General features: G+C 31.5%; 2 protein-coding genes across 2 annotated transcripts in view; both read right to left on the bottom strand.

The window, feature by feature from the left end:
- Sf3a1 (splicing factor 3a subunit 1) overlaps positions 1 to 5,183 on the bottom strand; it is a 44,063-nt gene extending 38,880 nt beyond the window's left edge. The window contains exon 1 of the mRNA XM_076479924.1: positions 4,898 to 5,183. Coding sequence (XP_076336039.1) covers positions 4,898 to 5,015 — 118 coding nt within the window. The 5' untranslated portion in view covers positions 5,016 to 5,183. The remainder of the gene's footprint in view (positions 1 to 4,897) is intronic.
- Positions 5,184 to 17,314: 12,131 nt separating this feature from the next.
- Prp3 (pre-mRNA processing factor 3) overlaps positions 17,315 to 22,972 on the bottom strand; it is a 60,330-nt gene continuing 54,672 nt past the window's right edge. The window contains exons 18-19 of the mRNA XM_076482882.1: positions 18,904 to 18,950; positions 17,315 to 18,567 (exon numbers count right to left, since the gene is read on the bottom strand). Of these exons, the coding sequence (XP_076338997.1) occupies positions 18,415 to 18,567; positions 18,904 to 18,950 (200 nt within the window). The 3' untranslated portion in view covers positions 17,315 to 18,414. The remainder of the gene's footprint in view (positions 18,568 to 18,903; positions 18,951 to 22,972) is intronic.

Genomic DNA, 22,972 nt, shown 5'->3' with positions numbered 1-22,972 from the left:
AGTTGAGCTTTAAAATGCTTTTTTTTTTCAACAAGAAAGATGTTAACTGGATCTCTGATGCAAAGCTGATTTGTAAGAAATGTTTTGGGAGTATGATAATGGATACTAATCTGCAGTTTAGAAAAAACCTAGGACAGTTTGAAATTAGATAATACTCTAGGGTCTTACATTCATCCAAGAATTACAAAAGAGGTTAAAGGAAAGATGTAAAAGCCTCTTGCTTTCATTCCTCTTAGGTCACTAGACAAGGGGCACATGATGGAGAATTATAAGAGTGGCTTATGTTTTAAGGGGATTGGGATGGGAGAAGATAAGAACTGTCCATAGATGTTTAGGCTGGCTAGCATTACTTGGTAAGGAAAGGCTTTTAAAATGTGATAAAAGGTAGTTTTGCAGGATCATTTGATGAAATTCAAAACTTTTACAGTCAACATGGCTTCACAAATGAAAGATTCTGCCTTTCCTATCTATATGACTTAGTGAAGTAATGTAAAAGAGCTAATATAGAAATCCTGTCTTATTAACCTATTAATATTTTTGTATCTTACCTACATTCGGGTAAAGAAGTAGATTTGATTTATTTGGACTTTCATAAAGGTTATGTAAGGTGCTACATAAAAGAGAGAGAGAGAGAGTGTGTGTGTGTGTGAGCACATGCGTGTGGATGCACGTTTTTCTTATAGCAAAGCCACATTGAACTATTTGCCGAGTCCACTGAGGGGAATCAAATGCCCAATTCAAGCACTGTAAAACCACAGACTTACCACTGTACAGTAAGGGACTGTACATAAATGACTGGTATTAAATAAAAAAAAAAGCTTCAATCAGAGTGGAAGGTAAGATATCTCAATAGATTAAAGGGTTGCTAGATGGACAAAAAGAAAATGTTTTTTTATTACTACAGATCAGTCTAACTGAACAAATATTAAGTGGTATATTACACCTCAAGGATATGTGAAAGTTAAATATGTTGTCAGACTGTCACAAGGATACTATTAATCTACAGGCTTGTATCAGTTGATTGGCTTAACAAACAAATTTAAGAATGATTAGTATAAGGTTATAAATGTGAGTTATATAATTACATAAATCATACATATAACTAATATGTAAAAATAAAGCACTTAAAGCCAGCTGTAAAGTTTACTTTAGTGGATGGGAAGGCCAAGATGGACCAACAGATCCCTTGTTATTCTTAAATTTTAAGTTATATCAGACGAGAATCCTCTTTATTATGTAGATGATGAAAAGGATCTTGGAGTGTCTGTTCAGAGAACTAAAAAATTTTCTGCTGCATATAATAATGCATAAAGAACTTTATGTTGTGTGTGTGTGTGGGGGGTAACTATGATTAAACATAAGCCATAGTTTTGTTATATACATCATTTATTATGCATATTTGAAGTATTATGAGCTATGTGACACTCTACCCTACAGAGAACAATGAATTATTTGAGAAGATGCAGGAAAAGGCTACTAAGAAGACCTTAAAGTTGAGCAGGCTATCATCTATTACCTTATTCTCTTTAGAAAAGAAACAAGTAAGATTATCTTATTCAAATGTTCACAATTTTAAAGGAAATTACCAAGAATAACATATCAGATTTTTTTTTCTTGAATTAGATGGCAGTAGAATGGACAAGAGGTAATATATATATATATACAAGATCTGAAAAGGAACAACATTTCTAGTTAAGCAGTTTCATTTCTCCACTAGGGTGGAACAAATTACCAATTTGTGTGATAGAAAATTTTAAGAACAGTAGAAAATTAGAAAAAATCACAACCATTAAAAAATAAAAACATTTAGTTAATATAGTAATTAAAAATTACAAAAAATACCAAAATTAAATACGTGAAAAGAAGTTCAATCTACAACTTGTTGAGTAAAGCTAGAAACATCTTAATTTCCAAATCAACTATACTGTGCTGTTAAAAGACCTTAAACATGTAAACAAAATAAAAACAATGAAGAAATAACAAGAAAAAATTTAGAATTAAATACTATACAGAGAAATTTAACGTGACACATACCTAAGTATGACAAATCTATAGTTTGCGCATATACAAAAATTTGAACTCATTGAAAATTCACTACCTAATTTCAATAAATTTACAGGAGAACTTGAATTTAAACATTACATATTTTTTTTTAATTAAAAGGAACCTTTCACTAAACTTTCACTGAAAATCTATCCTACAACATTTAGCCACATTAAAATAATTTTTAAGTTTCATTTATACTTCATCACTTTTGGTGCAGTTTATGTTTCTCACTGAAAACTGTCCATAAAATGCCATTGGGTTATAAAAAAAATTCTAACTTTTAAGGTTAAAAAGCTTTTGAATTCTCTTACCATTTAAATAACTCCTCAATCGTGAAGTCTCGTAATTGTTAGAGTGAAGGGAAATATTGACTTTCTAACCTATTTTTATTTTTCTGAGAATGTTACTTACATGGACAAAGGAAAGGGTATGGATCTAGTGTACTCAAAGTTTAAAAAGCTTTTGATAAAGTACCAATTACCAATTCAGGGTTCAAAACTGTCAAAACATTATTTGAGCAGGGATCACACTGTTGCTCGCCATATTTGCCAATGGCTATTATTTTTGTTTTTTGGCAAAGATACCAGCGAAACACTGTTTGTTTACAAAATGCTAGACTTGTTCACTACATCAACATTTTTTTAATGCAAGTATGCGGTAAGCAGATAAAAATCAATAACCCATCCGCATTCATGCAAGGTCATGATCGACAAACTTGTGAAAAATTGTTCAATCAACAGCGACCTAACGGCTTGACACGAATAACTCATTTACATGTGGTTGATTAGCTGTGCTATAATTAAAGGACGACCACAAAGATTGTGATGGCTTTCACATGTGTAATTACATTATCTAATGGTGCATGGCTTGGCCGGTAAGTTTAATTAAAAGCGGTTACTGGATTAGTACCATAATAAACACGTACTTGTAAAAAACTAAATGTTAATTAGTGGAAAGATTCTCTATAAATTGAGCCAATATGCAGCGAATTCATCAGATCTCAGAATGGCTTCTTCACAGGCCAAATGCCCCTTAGACAGTGAAAGTTGTCTATTGCCTCCATAAAAAAAAAATACAAATCTGAAACTGACAGTTCATGATCATTCCAAGAAAAATGGTTGAATGAATTTAACTGGCTCAAATATGAAGCCTCTATAAAACAAATGTTTTGCACGTTGTGCATTAAAGTACAGAACTCAAAACACTTTCACCACTGGTTGTGCAATGATGAAAAAAGACAACCTAACCAAGCATCAGAAAACAAAAGGTATTTATTGACTGAGTAAATGTTGAGACTTATTTGGATAGTTAAACTTATAAAATTATTAAACATAATAAAAAAATATGCCCATGTCAATTTATTTCCTAATACTTTTGCAGTGTTATTACATTAAAAAGATGTTGTGATGCACGATGCATGCAATTTGATAAATGATAAATTCATTGAAATAAAATGTATGATAAGAACTTAGTTGTCATTTATTCTTTGACTATCTTATCGTATGTGACTGGCTGGAGGGTTGGATACGGATCAAACATATCTAGCTAAAACACTGGCTAAAATTGGCTACCAAAAAAATAATTTGGCTAATAGCCTGGCTACAGAAAAATTTAGTCCAGGGTAAGCCCTGTTTGAGGCAGAAAAATCTTAACTTGGAAACTTCATAACTAAAGCAAACTTCTCTACCTCTTCCTTCTTTAAAATATTTCAAATATTTTAAGGTTGATTATTACAGAGAAACTTGTTTGATCAACTATCTATGAAAGCCAGTGTTAAAATTAGGAGTTGATATAATTTTTGAACAGATCTCATTGTGTTACAGAAACATACAGTTTTACATGTTTTTCTGTTATTTAATGAAAGATATAAATTAATAACATTTTCATGGGTATCCACCATTTTTTGCCCATCCCCTGCATATATTATTCCAAAAAATCCAACATTCACTATTACAAGATGCTTTTTTGAATTGATACCAGAATGGCAAACAAGTTTATGTAAGTAAATACTATAATACTTTCATTTTATAGTATCTGTGTAATAATACATAAAACAAATACTTCTGAAAAACAGTAGCATCATTTCTATCTTGTTCAGGTTCTCACTAAAGATGATAAAGACTGTGAGAAATAACTGGCCTATAGTAACTGATACACAGTAGTTTAGTTTACTTTAATATTATCATTACTAGGTCTAAAATATTTGCACAAGTTTACTTTTACTCACAGATTTAAAATAAAATTTAAGCTTTCTTAGCAGATGCTTTTAGAAAAATATGTGATGAAAATGGACAAAACCATAAAACAGCTAACCTTGTTTTAAGCAGTATCATACCAAAATCAATTAATCACAATGAAATAAAGTAAAACATTTTAACTGTCATCAATAACACATCAAATTTAGATTCATATGAAAAACAAGTATTTCAAAATTGAAAGAAGTGGGATAAGCCATAGATTTTATCAGTTTATTTTATACTGCAATAATTTCATGCAGAAAATATCCTAAATATAAAATAGCAAAAAAACTGATGTAGTGTACAAATTAATTCATTATGTGCTCAATATTCCAGAATATTTTCTCTTTGTTATACAATCGTCATATAAATCATCAGCCACTACCTAAATCACTTTAATCAGTAAATGACTGGAAATCATAAAACATAATAATTATAATAATTCATTATTTTATTAACATTATTATTCATTAAGTTTAACGTATATTGGTTCTACCACTATATAATGGTACCACTACCAGCAGAATGGGCATTTATTACTTAAAGTTTAATATTTAATAGTATGATTCACATAGTTACAAAAGTTTGCTAAGCCTAATTTCAGAAAAGGATACTCCTTAGTTCTGGAGGCGGGTAGATAATCCCAATGGTCGGCTTAGAAGGAGCTACATCTTTTTGCTCCTGAACAACGGCATCCTCAGTTTCACGTTGTACTTCTGCTATAGGAGGCATTTTCTACTTAGTAGAAAACTGTAACGATAATATAGCCAAAATTCACTTCCTTTCGATTTAGTTTTCTCTTCACAGTACAAGAAAAATGGACGCGAAATATACGCTATAAATCTTTCTGATTGGCTTAAATCGTCTGACCTCACACAAAAACGATATACATGCGTCCTCTAACATCGAACACAATAGAACAGCTATAGATAAATACATGAATATAGAGGGCGCACCATATATATATAAGAACGACTAAAACATTACTACCAAAAAATTATTCGTTTGAGGTTCCTTTGAATTAAACTTAAAGATACTCACTGAGCTGCCTCTGCTATGTACACCACGGGTATGGAAACCCGGTTTCTAGCGTTGTAAGCCTGAAGACATACTGCTGTGCCACTGGGGGACAGAATTTGAGGATTTGTAAAGACGAGAAACCTACTTGAAGTAAAAATGTATTTTCAAGTACCGAACAATATTATGACCTTCTTAAGATGACCTAAGAACGTTGTTTTGTACTTTATTTTAATTAAAATGCTAATTCCCGTACCAGCCGTCTTGAGAATACAATAATTTGAGGATTTTGTAACAATTACGTCATAATGGTCGAAATTGTAATGGTAGTATTTTTATTTCTAAATAGCAGTCCAGTAAACAATTTAGTTAATTTCAAACACCGTTCCAGTTAGGAGTATGCATTATATTAAATTAAAGTGATAATAATGACATGCGTTTATTCCTTAGTTAAGTATACTCGCTGCTGGTTGTAAGAAAATATCTTACATTAAGAAAAATCATCTAGTTGTTTTGTTTTTGAATTTCGCACAAAGCTACTCGAGGGCTATCTGTGCTAGCCGTCCCTAATTTAGCAGTGTAAGACTAGAGGGAAGGCAGCGAGTCATCACCACCCACCGCCAACTCTTGGGCTACTCTTTTACCAACGAATAATGGGATAGACCGTCACATTATGACGCCCCCACGGCTGGGAGGGCGAGCATGTTTGGCGCGAAGGAGATGCAAACCTGCAACACTCATATTACGAGTCGCATGCCTTAACACGCTTGGCCATGCCGGGCTAAAAATCATCTACATATAAAATAATGAAATTATTAACATAAAGGTTGAATGGATAGAGCGTAAATTTGGGTTAGTTGTCAATGAGAGCTGTTTTTATATCCGATTGTGAAAACAGTGAATTTTACGTAAATTTGAGCCTGTTGTCAGTAAGAAGTGTTTTTATATCTGATTATGAAAACAGTGAATATAAATGTTTTATTTGTAAGTCATAGCGATTTTGTATTTTGTTTTCACAAGTATCATATTAGTATGTTAAATGGGAGATTTGATCACGAAATAATGTGAAATTATTTTGAATTTCTATAAAACTGCGTTTGTGAAAAGAATTGTTTTGAATTTCGCACAAAGCTACTCGAGGGCTATCTGTGCTAGCCGTCCCTAATTTAGTAGTGTAAGACCAGAGAGAAGGCAGCTAGTCATCACCACCCACCGCCAAGTTTAGGGCTACTCTTTTACCAAAGAATTGACCGTAACATTATAACACCCCCACGGCTGAAAGGGCGAGCATGTTTAGTGTGATGGGGATTGGAACCCGCGACCCTCGAATTACAAGCTGAGTGCCTCATCCACATGCCCATGCCAGGCCTTGTGAAAAAAAGAAATAGTATACAAATATGAACATACAATGCAAAAATTCTTTGGTTTCAACTTAAAACAACAATGTGTATATCAGAGAGCGGTTCTGTAGTCTCTGTAAATCTGTGTATCCTTAATTTTGTTATTCTGTTTAAGTTTAGGAAAGCATTATGTTATATACTTGAAATTATAAGATGATACTTTTGCTGAGCAACTATAACAACCTAAACGACTTGTTATTTCCATTAGAAAATGAAGGATTATGTAACTTTGAGAGGTCACCTGATCAATCAGAGAAGAAAAATTGAATGTGCTTTCACACATTAAGTGCAACTTTACAGTTACCATTTCATAAGTAGACGATATATTACCTCCAGTAAATGGCATAGAACTATAAACAACTATAATGAAAATAATTTAACAACTTTACTGATGACCTTTCATTCAGGCAAACTCCCTTCATAGTGGGGTATGGTTTGCCCACCGCCTTACTCATTTGAATAGTAGATACTGTGGTCTTTGCCATGACGACATTTGAGATGTGGTGTTTTCAGATCACACTCATTTCCCTAAGAGTGATGGCATAAATCCAATGAATAAGAGGATATTTAACAAGATATCTATTACAGTAGTTTTAAATTTCTTTGAATAACTAAGGTCATGAGGACAAAACATAGCGACAAGACACAATGCATAGCATAAATAAATAATTTTTATTATTTACATCAACACACTGTGTGTACTTGCTTGCCTGATGACAGATGGTTACTTTGATTGGATAAGAGATAACTTCAATCAAATTTACACATTCAAGATCATTTGCCAGACTGTTTGAACCTAATATTTTTTCTTACCAGAGCAACTATTGATACCAATTTGATTAGTTTGGTTTTAAAATTTCGCGCAAAGCTACACGAAGGCTATCTGAGCTAGCCGTCCCTAATTTTACAGTGTAAGACTAGAGGAAAAGCAGATTGTCATGATCAACCTCCACCAACTCTTGGGCTACTCTTTTATCAACAAATAGTGAGATTCACCGTCACATTATAACGCCACCACGGCTGAAAGGGCGAAAACGTTTGGAGGGATGGGGATTCGAACCCGTAACTCTCGAATTACAAGTCGAGTGTCTTAATCAGCTGGCCATGCTAGGCCTCTGAGATTAGTCATTTTCATTCAAACTTAAGGAAGGTTGTAGCAGTGAAAAACACTGATGTCAACATCCTTGATAGGCAGATCAAATTCTACCTTAATAAAGTGACAAAAACATGGCTTTCTATACCATGTGTTATACAAAAACTGCATATACTAGAATACACGTGATATTCTCATATACCACATTTCCCTTCCTACCTTTTAATTCAAGATTGTCCTGAAGCTGAAAATTAATTTTAAACTATAAACCAATACATACACTTTTATATGTCAGGGTGTGATGTAATTTTCTTTTGCTCGTGTAAACATTCACATTCATACAGGAAATACGTTCCTTTAACAAAGACAATCTATACAGTCATAATTCAAAGATACACTTTAACATTGATAAACATCCTGATCATAATTTATATGATATAAAATCAAGTTTTACTTCGCAACACAATATCACAATGTAAACTCTTTAGCGTAGAATACAAATTGATAGTAACATAACAATTCTCTTTCAATAAAGACCGCATACTAACTATCAAATTAACTTTAACGTAGATAACAATCAAGCTAATATAATACAAATAAAAGATCAAATACCAATACATAATAAAATCATAAAAACCCTTTATGAGATCAATATGCAATAAAATTAAAACACAAGATAAACCCTTACTAATAAAGAAAATGTGAAAATATCAGTACATGCCCTTGATAGTAATATTACGGGTTTACATAGTATAGTCGAAGACGTCACATTGGTAATGGTGTGAGGATCCGTGACTGATGTTTTGGTGGTTACTTAGGAGGAAGTCCATTTCCTTTAAGATCCTCACCCTATATGATGGTAACAATGTGAACGGGTCCAGACATCAACATGCTCACTCCTTCTTTTGGTGATCCATCTACCAGTAGTAGATAAGGCAATGAAAGCTTTTCCCACCATCACTGGTGGTACTGGTCGAGTTATAAAGAAGCATTCTATGTCTCTTTTACCCACTGAGAGTACTTTGGCTTCGAAAATATTTTGGGGGTATTCAGAATATAGTAGTCTTGTAGAGGCGGGTGCACATATGATATCATTGAATACCTCAGGAAAGGTTCCCAATAACTTGATATCTGCCTCAACGCCTGCTTGGCACTTTGTATAGTAAAGGCTTGAGTTCTCTGAATATAACTACCCTGTCTGGGACTACCCATCCTTGGGAGGCTTCAAAGCCAACAAAACAATCAACCAAGCCAGGCCATTTTCATTCAATGCATCAGCTAGCAATGCATCTTAATCCATGGACTCCATCAGGTTAAAAATCAGTTTGCTTCAAGAGTTCTTGAATTATTAGTGAAAAGTGCCTCACTGTAAAGAAAATTCTGACTATATTGGTTTTCATCATAGTTGTTTTTCCATTGTTTGGCATAATAAATATTTTGATACATAAACAAACGCGAATGAGAAACACCAGTGGATAGTTGAAGAGCGCCAAAAGGATAAAAAAATGAAACATTAACTAGCTAAAATCCAGACTTGAAACGTAGTTCAGCTGAATTTCAATTGCTCAGAAGGTCAGCAGATGTGTATATTGTAAAAGATAATAATTGTTTGGTCTGAATTGTTTTCAGAGAAAAGTAATAAACAGTTAATTTGGTCAAGTGACATTTCCGTGAGTTTCATCAATTTATGCCCTATTCACCATAGAAGATATATACTCAACACATGTAAGTTTCTCAATATACAGGTTTTATTGCACCATTTGTTTATATTCAAGTACTGTTATTTACTTTACTACATTCACTCCTGCAGTCATTTATTCTTTTGTTCAATCAGACCAACATCGGATAATTCTTCCACAGAGAATCAATTTACTTCTAGCCCAGGTGAAACTTCATAATACTTTTCTACGTTAGGGTTTCAATGGATATGTTTCATTCTTCAAATTTCGACAATTTTTCGTCAGGTTTGTAAAATCTTATACTCGATGAATGAAGTATTATGCTAATACTTTATTAAAATAATTAAATACTGTCGAAAACTTTTACTTTCTTTTTTTTTTTTTAGTTGCTATATTTGACGATAGTAACTTTTTAATTATGAAATAAGTTTCATTCTCATAAAATCTTTGATGTAAAGAACGAATCTTTTTACTTAAACTTTACAAACTTCTTCAAATATTTTCACGTAAAAAACCAACTTTTATAAGTTTTTCAGAAACATTCATAATCTGAATTACATGTCAACAGTACACACTTTCATATGTTTACCTAAAATTATCAAATTTATCATCTCATTAAAAACGTTTTGCACTTTAATCTTCGAATAAGTTCTGATTATTTGAATAAATTATGAAGATCAAGGCATCGGTATTATCTAAACAACACTTTCATTGATTATTCCGAAAATCATATTCATTTTGATATTGTACCATTTATATTGAACAAGTAATGGGGTGAGTGGTCCACTTTCAGGTGAATTAACTTCTGCTGTTATTCCTTGTCAGAAAATTCACTCTGATTGGCGAAAGTATTAGAGAACCTACTCCAACAAAATGTGGTGACTTATCAATTCTTACTTTCAAATGGAACCTTGATCCATAGGTATACACCTTATAAACTCTGAATCTTGCCAAGTTGAATAGGTATAGTATAGCTATCATTGTGATAATATCACCGGTATTAAAAATCCAGCAGTATCACTAAAGCCATATCGGAATATAACACATGTACTTTGGATTGGTACTAACCAGTTGGATCTTCAGTAGTTTGTACCACAGTGGCAGAGATTTTTTTTTTTGTATGTACGGCATTTTCCAACGTTTTATATTTTTATCCATGTTTGCACTTTGTCATCTTCAACGAACTAATGATGTAATATCCAAGGTCGAGTAAAAGTGGCAATTCAATTATTTCACTTAAAAAGTAGTTTAATTTCTCACTATTACTTTGAAACAAACACTAGTTATATTAATTTCAATTACCTTAACAACAACTTCTTTGGTGCTAACCGTATAGCAACTCTTACCAACCTTGTACATAAAAAAATCACTTTTGATATTACGTACAATAACTCCCTCCTCAATTAATTTCCGGACATTCTTTAAATTTCTTAAAGCGTGTAGACACTATTAGACGTGTGTACGTTTCAAGAAAAGCGGATCATGTTTTATAAGCCCATATGGAAATTATTTGTATAGTATTTCCACGTTATTTGGTTGTTTTGTGCTTTTTTTAACGCAATGATTAAACTTTGTAACTTGAACTTTTTTGTGGCGAAGTATGCCGCAGAAATCAACTCGACAGTTTGTTACAAAGAAACCTAAACTACAGGCGATGATAAGTCTTTTACTCAAAGTATTGTTTGTTTATTGTTTTTTAATTTCGTGCAAAGCTACTCGAGGGCTATCTGCGCTATCCGTCCCTAATTTAGTTGTGTAAGACTAGAAGAAAAGCAACTAGTCATCACCACCCACCACCAACTTTTGGGCTACTCTTTTACCAACGAATAGTGAGATTGACCGTAACATTATAATGCCCCCACGGCTGAGAGGGGGGACATGTTTGGTGTGACGGGGATCAAAGTGAAGTTAAGCAGCCAGGTCTTGAAACTAGGGATGAAATTTGTTAACTCCTGCTGTTGCAACGTCCTTACCCTTTTTACCGACTTCAGTTAAATACCACAAGAAATGAAAAGTATGAATAGCTGTTTTCTATTACATCCATTTGAGAAACATTTTTAAATACCGCCGATACTTTTGGAAAAATGATTTAGATACACAACATAGAACAAGTGGTATTTTCATAATAACTCCGGTTACCAATGTTTTAAAAGCAACAGGGAATATTGGCTTTACAAACATTATAAATTCGAGAAACATGCTCATGCTCAAGTCTTCGCGAAGACTGTTTCATATTTCTCTTGATAAGTCGTCGACTCAGAAATGTAGTCGCAACAAGGAAACGATGGCTGCGTTTATGAGAAACATTCGTTTCCTAGCAAAAGAAGAAATCTCTTTATTTGCATGAAAATTTGATTTCTCATCTTATGTTACAAGACGACTCTCTGAAGCGATGGGTGGAAAATCAGAGCGTTCGTTCAACATATGTGAGCAAAGTTACAGCTTGCGATCTACTGGCCTACACTGCTGAACTTCTAGATTACTGTAATGCCTGGTAACGGAATAACAAATATTACTGAATAATGACTTACAAATCGTCAAATATATAAAAAAGGTGAACCAGTTGTCAGTTTTAATCAGTGATGACGAGAAAACCCACTTGTAGAAAAAAATATATATGAAAAAAAATTCTCAACGCAAACCAGCCGTTTTTACATATACAGTTATCAGTTTTGATTCACTATATGATTGACCACAGTGAAGTAAAAGAAAAATTATAATCTAGGAAGCATTATAAGTTTACTTGACAAAGAGTACTTGATGAAAAAAGAACTTTTATGACAAGAAAATAATTTGTTTGCACTTTCGATGATACCACCAATTTTTCAGGAAAGTAAGTGTTGTGTATAAACTATTTTCAGAGAAAGCAGGAAGGAAAGTTCCTTATGGATATTGTGGGGTCCATTTTTATATCGCCATCAGTGGCACATCGGTACATCTGCAATCTCACACTGTTAGAAACCGGGTTTCGATACCAGTGGTGGGCAAAGTATAGGTAGTCACTGTGTAGCTTTGTGCTTAATTCCAAATACTCAATCAAATAATCAACCATTTTTTATCTTTACCCTTAATCAGCATAGAAATAAGAATGTGTACTTGAAGAAGGTTCTTTATGCCATCAAAGACATGTATTCACTTTTCCACAAATAATCAGTGTGGATGCATGTTGCTTGAGCTTCGGAGGTCATTGGAAGAACCTGAACTACAAATTTCAGAATCAGTTGAAGTGTACTGGCTCAATAATTACAAATCTGTTCATATCCTCTTAACTTGTTACTGTTCAACTATGGTAGTTTGTGAGCTCCTACCCAAAGAAGGTACAAATTTAGCAGAAAATGGAGATATCTAGTTTTATCGTTACTCTTACAGTTTTGGATGAGAATTTATGTACACTATTTAATCTCAGCAAAATTTGCAAAACGAAACCTAAACTTGTCGTTAGTTCCAAAGCTTGTAGTGTCGACGATAACACATTTGAGAGATACAGATTCACTATGCCTATTTACATAAAGAAAACTCTATTGCTGTAGCTGTCGTAGATCTCAACACAAAGGCTTCTGCTGTGTGGCCGATTATTGAAAATGAGCTGGAGAGTCAAACTTTTAATAATATTAATAATGTTGTACTATGATTAAACAAGTGGCACTGACTTAATGATCAAGCAGTCTTTCTCACCAATGTGCAATTTGACATGTGATAATGTGAAGAGAGGATGTAGCTTCATTGATGGCCTGGATCCTGGTGCCATGTGGGATGACTTGAGATCCTACAAATACGTTGCAAGTGAGCAGGAAGATCAAGATAATAAATATGGTGCATAAGTTGTGGAAAGTAAACGTCAATTACGACAATCTTAAAAACTTAACAGAATTCCTGATTTCGGTGCCGCTTTCGATTGCTGTAGTTGAGCATTCATTTAGCTGCATGAACCATAAGACCCGCTTCAAAACTGTGAGAAGGTTAGTCTAATGTACATCTCATCGTCAAGAGTTATCGACTTACGTGCATGGCAAAAAACAACCAAGACGCGTTCGTTTTCTTCAAGAGTAGCTACAGTGAACTGTCCGAACATACTTCCGGTATTTCTTTTTCCTTGAAAATCGGTAAAAATTGTATTTAAATACCATAACCTATGATGATTAAACATGTTATAAATTTATGGAGGCAAGCATTTTAACGTATTTCCAATTTTGTCGATTTTGAAGTTTAATCTTCTCCTGGATTCAACACTAGTTGGAACACTTCCTCAGTTATTACTTCCAAAGAGGACTCATTCTAGATTTTAAATTCAGTTTCAGAGTACATGGCACCTTACATTTCCTCGGATATAGATTTTCATGTCTTGATTATCTTCAGTTATACAGCATGCAGATGACTTAATAGAATATGTCTATTGACATGGGTATCTTTTTTTTTTTTTTTTTTTGATAGGCCAATCTTCCTATCTCAAATATTTTGTATTTTTAGGATTTCGTTAAGTTAAACAAGCCATTCCTAAATCTGAAATTATAGATGAAGGGTTAGGTAGCAAGTCAAGGGTAATATCTTTTGGACTACTCTTGTCTGAACGAATATTGGGACTTGGCAATCACTTATGGTGCCAAAACAATCACAAATCCTCCGATTCATATTTCGAAAACACTAAACTTTAGGCTAAATCTGCCCACGATTTTAGAAAAAAAAAATGATACTTTATATCTTCACAACTGAAAGGGCGAGCATGTTCGGTGATGGGATTCGAACCCGTGTTCCACGGATTGCGAGTTGAGTTCCCTAACCATCAGACCTCCAGAAAAAAATTATCTTCCTTTTTAAATGTTACTCTTGTGGTATTCAGGTGCACTGAGCATGTCTAGCAACACCGAGGTGTTGCGGTGAACACCACATACCTGCATGTAAAAAGAACAAGCTACACCAAAATGCTACAACTGTGGTGAAACACATACAGCAAATTATAAAGGATGCGACAAATATAAAAAAGATAAAACAACGCATTTACGAAATAAAAACAATAAAATCAATACAAGATAATACACCTAACACAATAATACAACAAACACACACAACTACAGGACCAATTACGTATGCACAAAAGCTGAAAGAAAATATTACACAACCAAAATGAACAACAAAATTCAACCAAAACAGTAAGAAATCTACAAAAACCTAACAAAAACACAGATACAACAAACATCCAAGAAAATAACAATCTTACAGTAAGAGAAAACACAAACGATGAAACAAGTCTAATAGTAAACTTAATTAAAAACATTCTTACAGAGTTCATTACAGAATTTAAAAAAAACGACCCAATCTAAACATAGTATAGACCTCTTCATAACACCACACATACCGCAACTAATCACAACAATCACAGGATACATGGTAAAATCTTGAATTCACAGTTCTAAGCATCAACATCCAAGGCGCACTATACTCTGGATACACCCCAGTTTCTTGGAAGCAAGCTAATATATTAATGTTCCACAAAGAAGGAAAACCAGCTAATAAGCCAAATAGTTATCGACCGATCAGCCTGACAACAAGCTGTGTAGGCAAAATTCTTGAAAGAATAATATGTAATAGACTTTCCACATTTTTGGAGATTACTTCGAAAATACCAGAGGAACAAAACGGATTTAGAAAATTTAAACAAACAACAGATCGTTTAATTAGATTAACTGAAACGATAGTAAATAGCTTTAATAAAAAAGAATGCACTGTCGCCTGGTTCCAGAGGGAACTTTCTTGGAGTTCTTCACTCCAGAAGCTGGTGTCCCTCAAGGAGGGGTGGTTAGTCCTATTCTCTTCATCATGTATGTGAATAATATGCCACTTAAAGACCCAAATCATGGATACACGTTACAGTTCGCTGATGATGTAGCAATTTGGAAAAGTGACCCTACACCAGAAATAGCCACCACTAACTTAACAACCTTAACTAAACAGAATAAGTGAATACTGCCAAAAACATAGAATTAAAATAAACACAGCGAAGACACAATTAGTGATATTTTGAAAATCAACGAAATATCAAAAAGTACAATCACAGATTTACATGAACGGAGAGCTTCTCCAGACTGCTACATCTGCAAAATTTTTAGGACTAACATATGATTCTAAACTTACCTGGATAAAACATGTAAATAACATAAATATTAAAATTTTGCGAAGAATACACTGTTAGGAGTCTAACTGGTAAAAATTATGGAACAACACCTGAAAACATCATTAAAATATACAAAACATATATTAGACCAGTAATAGTCGATGCAGCTCCTGCATGGATTAACCTAAGTGAAAATCACTTGCAAACCAAACTCCAAACATTAGAGAATACATTAATTACAGCAACATATAAAGTACCTAAAACCACTTCCCCAAAGTTCATGCACAAATACTCAAACTAGACAGATATTGCATATATGATGAAGAGAGACCCAAACACCTCTTCCCGTTAAACTTGTACATTAGATCTTTAAGGTAAAATGAAGTTAAAAAAAATAATAACTATACATACATACATACAGATATATATATAATAATAATAAAAAACTAGTGCTAAAATAAAAAAGGGCACCTACATTCTAGACTAATTTAAAAAGAGAGCAAGAGAAGTGTGTGAGTATCTGGAAAACTATTACGAGGGAATGAACTGAATATGAACATTATCGATCTCTCTACTAACTTTGAAAACTTCAATAAAATTACCTCTTACCTTTCCTTTTAAAATAAATATTAAACTAATCCTGTCAGATTAACCTTCTGATCCACCATATCAACATTCAGTTTCAGCCTCATACAATAGATTTCTCCCTATATTAAATGTGTTTCAAATTATAACCTAAAAGTATTACAATGCACTTACTGTAATCAAAGGTCATTTGGCAAATATTTGTCCAGTTGATCCAAAGCATTGTGTAATATCTTAACACAGCTAGAAATACCCAATAATTACCCTCATTACAGCAGTAAGTTAATGTTATCAGCATTCTTTAATTTACTTCTCCTATGCTTATATCATTTATGTAAATAACAAAAATCAACAGCCCAAGCATTGACCACTCAGGAACTTTAGCAGAAAAAGAAGTCAAGTTTGACTGAACAGTTTACATCATGAATGATGTAATGACGACACATAATGATACCGAAAAATTCCTCGATGCCAGCAAAAAAAAAAAACCAACAAACTTCTACTTTATTTAATTTAAACAAAACTTATTTTAAAACGTAGAGTACATACATATTTTCCTTTAGCCCCCTTTATGTATTTAAACTACAAAACCAAAGTTACTGGTAAAGAGCAATTTGTCTTCCATCATTATGTACCTAAAAATATTTATCTTACTTTTTCAACCTTCTGAAAATGATTTCTATCCAATGCATACTCAGACAGGTGTCTTTTTAAAGAACATATATTACATGTTATTACTGCATAAACTTACTACAGAAATAATCTTGTTTATGAAAAGCTTAATGAACCAGTTTTAATCTGATTAATTGTATCTTACTAATAAAAAAGAAAAGTACATATAATCCTTGGAATATTCACTAGAGTTAAAGAGGATATAGAAATAACTTTTAATAAGACACATTTCCAACTGCTAAAACTACATTAAAAAAATTTAAATTTGTTAAACTACAGCCAATGGAATATGTAGCACAAGTTTTAGACACACATTATCAACATGAAGTAAATAAACCTTCTGAATATACTCAACATATAGTACTCTTTAGTAGTTATCTGAAATACTTAATTTTTTAAAAACAATATTCCAAATTATTGCAGTCCTCACAACTCCACATGAAAGTCTGTATCATATTCATTTACTAAGCAGTATGAAAACCATGTTCACAACTTTTTATTTTGCACAAAAATTCAAACAAATACATTCACAACATTAAACTGTTTACATGAAATCCAAATTCTTCCCTCCTCCCCTCAATTCATATTTCAACTATGATCTAAACTACAGCCACCCATATTTTATTAAGACTGTAAATTACTGTAATTTCTTTTCATGTACAAAACTGAGTGTGAAGATACCACTGTTACACATTAGATGTTAAAGTATAATTTTTTTTATCTGGAATAGAAAACAACAAACAAACAGAAGATGAACAAATATCACTAAGATAGTAACAAAAGCTTCCTTGCAGTTATTTAAAACTAGGGTCATGTTTAATTTGTACAGCCAGTTTCTTAGAGCTTAATTCTCACTTTTTTTTTCTGTTAGAGTAACAATATAACTATTGTAAGCAGATTGAGATTTGATAGAAACAGAGTTAATGATTTCCTATAACTCTGATATTTAGTGTTTGAACTTTACATAAAACTAACGGTTATGTAAGGTTAAGTAATACAATTACCACACCTATTTTAAATCATCTACTTTTCTATCAAACAACATTCAACCCACAATAAATTTATATTACCACAGAATGAACAAAGAAACACTGGTATACGAACTAGAAAAAAAATTAACATTTACTTTAGTGTCAGGAAACTGTTGTTAACTATGTAATTTGTTTACTAAAATTTAGAAAAGCTAAAAAATAAACCAAACTAAGTTTTTTGATATGTTTTGGAGCTGTAAAAAAGTTTTAATAATGCCATTAATGAATCTAAGGCTTTATTACAGAAAGTATAATATCAAATGTGTATTGCCATTAAAAAACAAAAAAAAAACACATGCACAATCTGATGTTGTACTTTGTTTCACGAAGAAAACAAAACATTTTATTTTATTCATTTAAAAGAAAAAAAAATTTGGACAAGTAAATGAGAATAAAAAGCTTCTATCAGAAGTTTTGTAGTGGATGAGAGACCTTTCAATTTTGATAATAATATCAACAAGACAAAACTGAGGAGAAAGTTTAGGAAGCTTATCTGTAAATTTACACTTTGCTTTTTACTTGGTTTCTAGTAAACATTTTAAAGTTTAGTTATCTTCTGATGCCTCAAGTATTGAAATACTGTAAGCAAGGTCCCAGTAATGTTCAACTCCATGTTTTTTAAAGTGCTCACGTGCAAAGCTTTCTGTTGGACAAACCTTGAACTTCATTTCTCCAAAACTACGGTTTTTAACGGTACCCTGTAAAAAAAAGTTTAAAAAAAGTAACAATAGTGTTAAACTTTCATACTGAGGCCAAAAGGCTTTCTCAAACATGCATTTTGTCACTGTACAAAAGTTTAAAAAAAGTCTTAATACAACATATCCGAGGAATATTTACTAGATAAAGGAGGGTGAAACAATAATTTTCAAGAATGCATATTTCAACTGTTAAATCTGCATTTAAAAAATTTACTAGTTTATTTAAAATTCTACCAAACAAAAATGAGTGTTAAAATAGAACTCTCCAGACCAGTGATATGGTAATTGGAAGAACAAAACTATTATCCATGAAATAGAAAACCAGCTGGTACTCACTTCCCATACAAGCAAACATCGATTGTCAATCTTCTCTCCTTTATCAGCTGCAACCAAAGATCAAATCAATCAGGACTGTTATGTAATTTACAGCAAAACAGATGAGCCAATAAAGCTTAAAAACTGCAAAGTGATGTAAACTTCATTACACTAAAGTAAAATTTGAGTAAAAATGTGGGTCTCTACTCAGTTATGTCTAGATTAATAATGACAAACTGTTATAGAGATAATTAATGCTTGATTCTTCTAGGGTTTTTGTGAATATACGTGGATGTGATGGTAAGTGGATAAAAGAACACCAAATTCTAAAAGTTAATATGTTAGCTCTTAGTGTTTTACTCAAAATATCTACAAGTAAAAGTCAACTTAATATAAAAAATAATATTAAATAACTAATCTTTATTTTTAAGGCAGAATTTTAACTGATTGTTAAGTAAATACACATAAACGTTAAATTAAGATACCAAAAAGTATACACCAAACAAAAGACCAACTTTCATTCATAACTTTGTTTAATGCAAACTAGAGTTTAGTATATAAACATTTTAATCAATGAAAGTTAAATATTGGCATTTATCTATATTAGCTCAATATGACACTATCAATTCAAAATTGTTTTGATAATATAATTCATATGACAATCTTTTAAACACATCTACCTACACTCAATCAACTGGAGATGATGTTCCATTTTAAACTAAATTAGCAAAATTATAAGTTAGTAATACTTCTTAAATGAAAGCTATAATAGCAAAATATTGCACAAATAAAGATACTTACTGGAGATATGTGTAGTTATTTTATTTGCATTAGCAGGAAAAGCATGTTTTATAAGCCACTCAAAAATTGAAAAAGGCAGCACATTTATTATCAAACTGTATCACTGATAATGAAGAAATTTATTCAAGATATTCAAAAATAGAAAAAAAAGTCTAACAATACAAAAACTATGATTTTTTTAAAAATGTGAATTCATGACATGTTCCAGGAGTGCTTGTAATTTTTTATAGTAATGTTACAAAAGTGATTGTCCCTTGAGTGTGGACTATATATCACAATAAGTATGTTGATATGAATTAAAATGATTCTTGTTTATTACCACATAACAAAATATAAATATTTTAGCACAAGTGCTTTATTATAAGAAGTTCAAGTGTCCCTTACAATGATTATTTAAAATGTATTAACACTGAAGTAGCAACCGGAATATTTAACATAAAAGCCAGTTTGCACCTGTGGGTTTTCATAAGCATGTTCTGGGCTACTCAGAGTTATTTTAAAGATTCTTTTAAAGATATTGTTCAATTGTTAAGTTTGGTAACCTCATCAATTAACCCTTTCCAAGCCAGATGAGTATCAATGACATCTACTATTCTTTTTATTATTATAGTGAAACTATTACTAAAACTGCATGAAATATGATGCAAATTTCTAAATAATGTCTAGTTTCTGTGTAAGAAAAGTCATAGTTTTATTTAATATTTGTATCACTTTTGGTTGCAAAATATTCCAAATCTGTTGAAAACATATTCTGAGAAAACATTAAAAATATACTTCTGACACATTTACTTTATTGTTGCTTTTATTCTTTTAGAGTTCTATATTAATATATAGCCAAACAATTTAAACTTTTTCAGTACTTATGATTTATTTTGATACTTAATTTTACTGAGTGAAGCAAATGACTTCCCAGTAATAAACTGTATATAAATAGTATTACTATAACAATATTTACAGATGAACCATGAGCTCATCTTTTGTAAGTTCAAAATTAATTTGGTCAAAATCAATATATATGTATATATAATTTGTAATTTGTATTCAACAAACAAGAACTTGTGTGTTGTTTTATTAGAATAGATTAAAATTATATTTAATAAATAATTATCATTGTCATCCAAATATTTTGTTCTTGTAAGTTAGTTTATTGTACTTGCTAAACCTACATTATTTTACCCGATGCCTGAAGTAAAAATATAACTAGCTTTCATACAGATAAAACGTAATGCAAAAAGTGATCAGGAATAAAAAGAATGTGAAAATAGACTATAAAAGTTTCTAGACCTACAGTTGTTTTTCCTAAGTATTCAAAGATTTAGGAAACCTCCCACATACACACATTTACATTTGTAATAATAACAAAAGATTAATGACAAAGAAAGAAATGACATAATAAGCTATGAATCACAATCCTTAGAAAATAACTGATAAATGCATTGTTTGCAGATATAAAAGTTGGAAAATTTGTTTAACTATTCTTTGTAAAATATATTTAACAAATATTAAATATTAACATTTTCTTCAGTGCAAAAATTGTTGAAATATAAAGAGGTTTAAGTTTTTAAATTTGATATGGATATATGTACTTGCTATCCAAAGTGTACACAATGGTCATGGCAGATTTACTAGCTGAATTTCTTGAGTACGTATAAATGCTTTTACATAATTTAAGCACAGAATGTGATATGATAAGATGATATTAAGAACAAAGCAGGAGAGAAAAGTATCACTTAAACAAAGAAGATGAATATTTATAAGAACTTCAGAAAATATTAATAACTTATAATAATAATAATATTTTTGGCAGAATTAAAATTGCACAAACATTGTTGTAAAAAACATTATTTGGGAAAATTAAAAAATGGGCAAGATCAAGCATGGATAATGACAAGTCTTGTACTTCAAAATAAGTAATTCTTTGTTTTTTACCTAAAATATTAAAGCATTTTCTGAAGCATTTTAATCTCATCCTGTTGTAGATGCTTCATCCAATACAGCAAATTAAACTTGCTCTATATACATGGTTTACATAAGTTTATTTTAACTGAAACCCCCTGCTTAAATTCCTAGTGTTGTCATAGGTTATTTGGATTGACGTTTTATACCTGTCTTTTGGTATTTCAAGTTCCTTAAATATTATAGTGTTATGTTATAATGCTTAGTGATTACAGTTAATTAATAACACCATTACAGTTCAATTATTTTACAATAGTGCTTACTATGATTTGAAAAATTGTCCTTGTCTGTTAACTCTCTGCATATCCTTGGTTATTTTGACCAACTTTGTAACCATTGTATAGACTTGACACACTACAACTCTGAATGTACTATTGTATATCTTCATGAACATTTAATAAACATTACAAGCTCATTGTACAAAAAAAATCAGAATTCCTAATACTGTACTTTTTACTAACAATTTGTATGTGAACTTACAAATATTTTATTGAGTTAATAATACTGAATGGCAATTTTTTTTGTTATAAATAAAAAAACTTTTTCATCTTACAGTTCTCATATTTTATTTGTATAACCTCTAGAGCTTCCTTAGTGAATATTTCAAGTTTTTATTTCATACTTTATATTTTTTCTTTTATTTTCCATAACTAATACTGACTGTAGTAAAATATCACTTTCAAATACAGCACATTTATTATCAAACTGTATCACTGATAATGTAGAAATTTATTCAAGATATTCAGTCTTGTACTTCAAAATAAGTAATTTTTTGTTTTATCTAAAACATTAAAGCATTTTTCAATATTGCCAAAATTGTTCAGTTGTTGAGCTTGGTAACCTTATTATTTAACCCTTTCCAAACCAGACAAGTATCACTGATATCTACTATTGATAAATGTTGGTGGGCCAAGTTTATATTTAATGTATATAATATTATGTACCTTAACGAGCCTTTGAGCCCACATTTACAGGACCACTATAATGCTAATTTAATGCTTGAAATACTATATTTATATGCTGTAATATATATCAATGCTATTGATGCCACTTAGCAAACCTAAGCACCATATTTACACGGGTATTATAATGCAAGTTTAAGGCTTGAACTACTAAATGGTTGAATGAAGTTTTACCTTTGTGTAAACCTCTGGGCTATAGAACAATGATCTATCTAAGTATATGACAGGGAATCAGTCACAGTGAGATAATTTAATGTAAACAACTGATCAGGTTAAAATTGTTATACAGTTAACGTGAACCCGTCTTATGAAATTTTACTATATTTTTCCCCATTTACTTTATGTTATCTAACCTAACAAGTTTTTAATTT

This window comes from Tachypleus tridentatus, chromosome 13, assembly GCF_004210375.1.
Source record: "Tachypleus tridentatus isolate NWPU-2018 chromosome 13, ASM421037v1, whole genome shotgun sequence".
Lineage (NCBI taxonomy): Eukaryota > Metazoa > Arthropoda > Merostomata > Xiphosura > Limulidae > Tachypleus > Tachypleus tridentatus.
The sequence above is the reverse complement of the archived record's forward strand: the minus strand, read 5'-3'. Positions and strand labels throughout refer to the sequence as shown.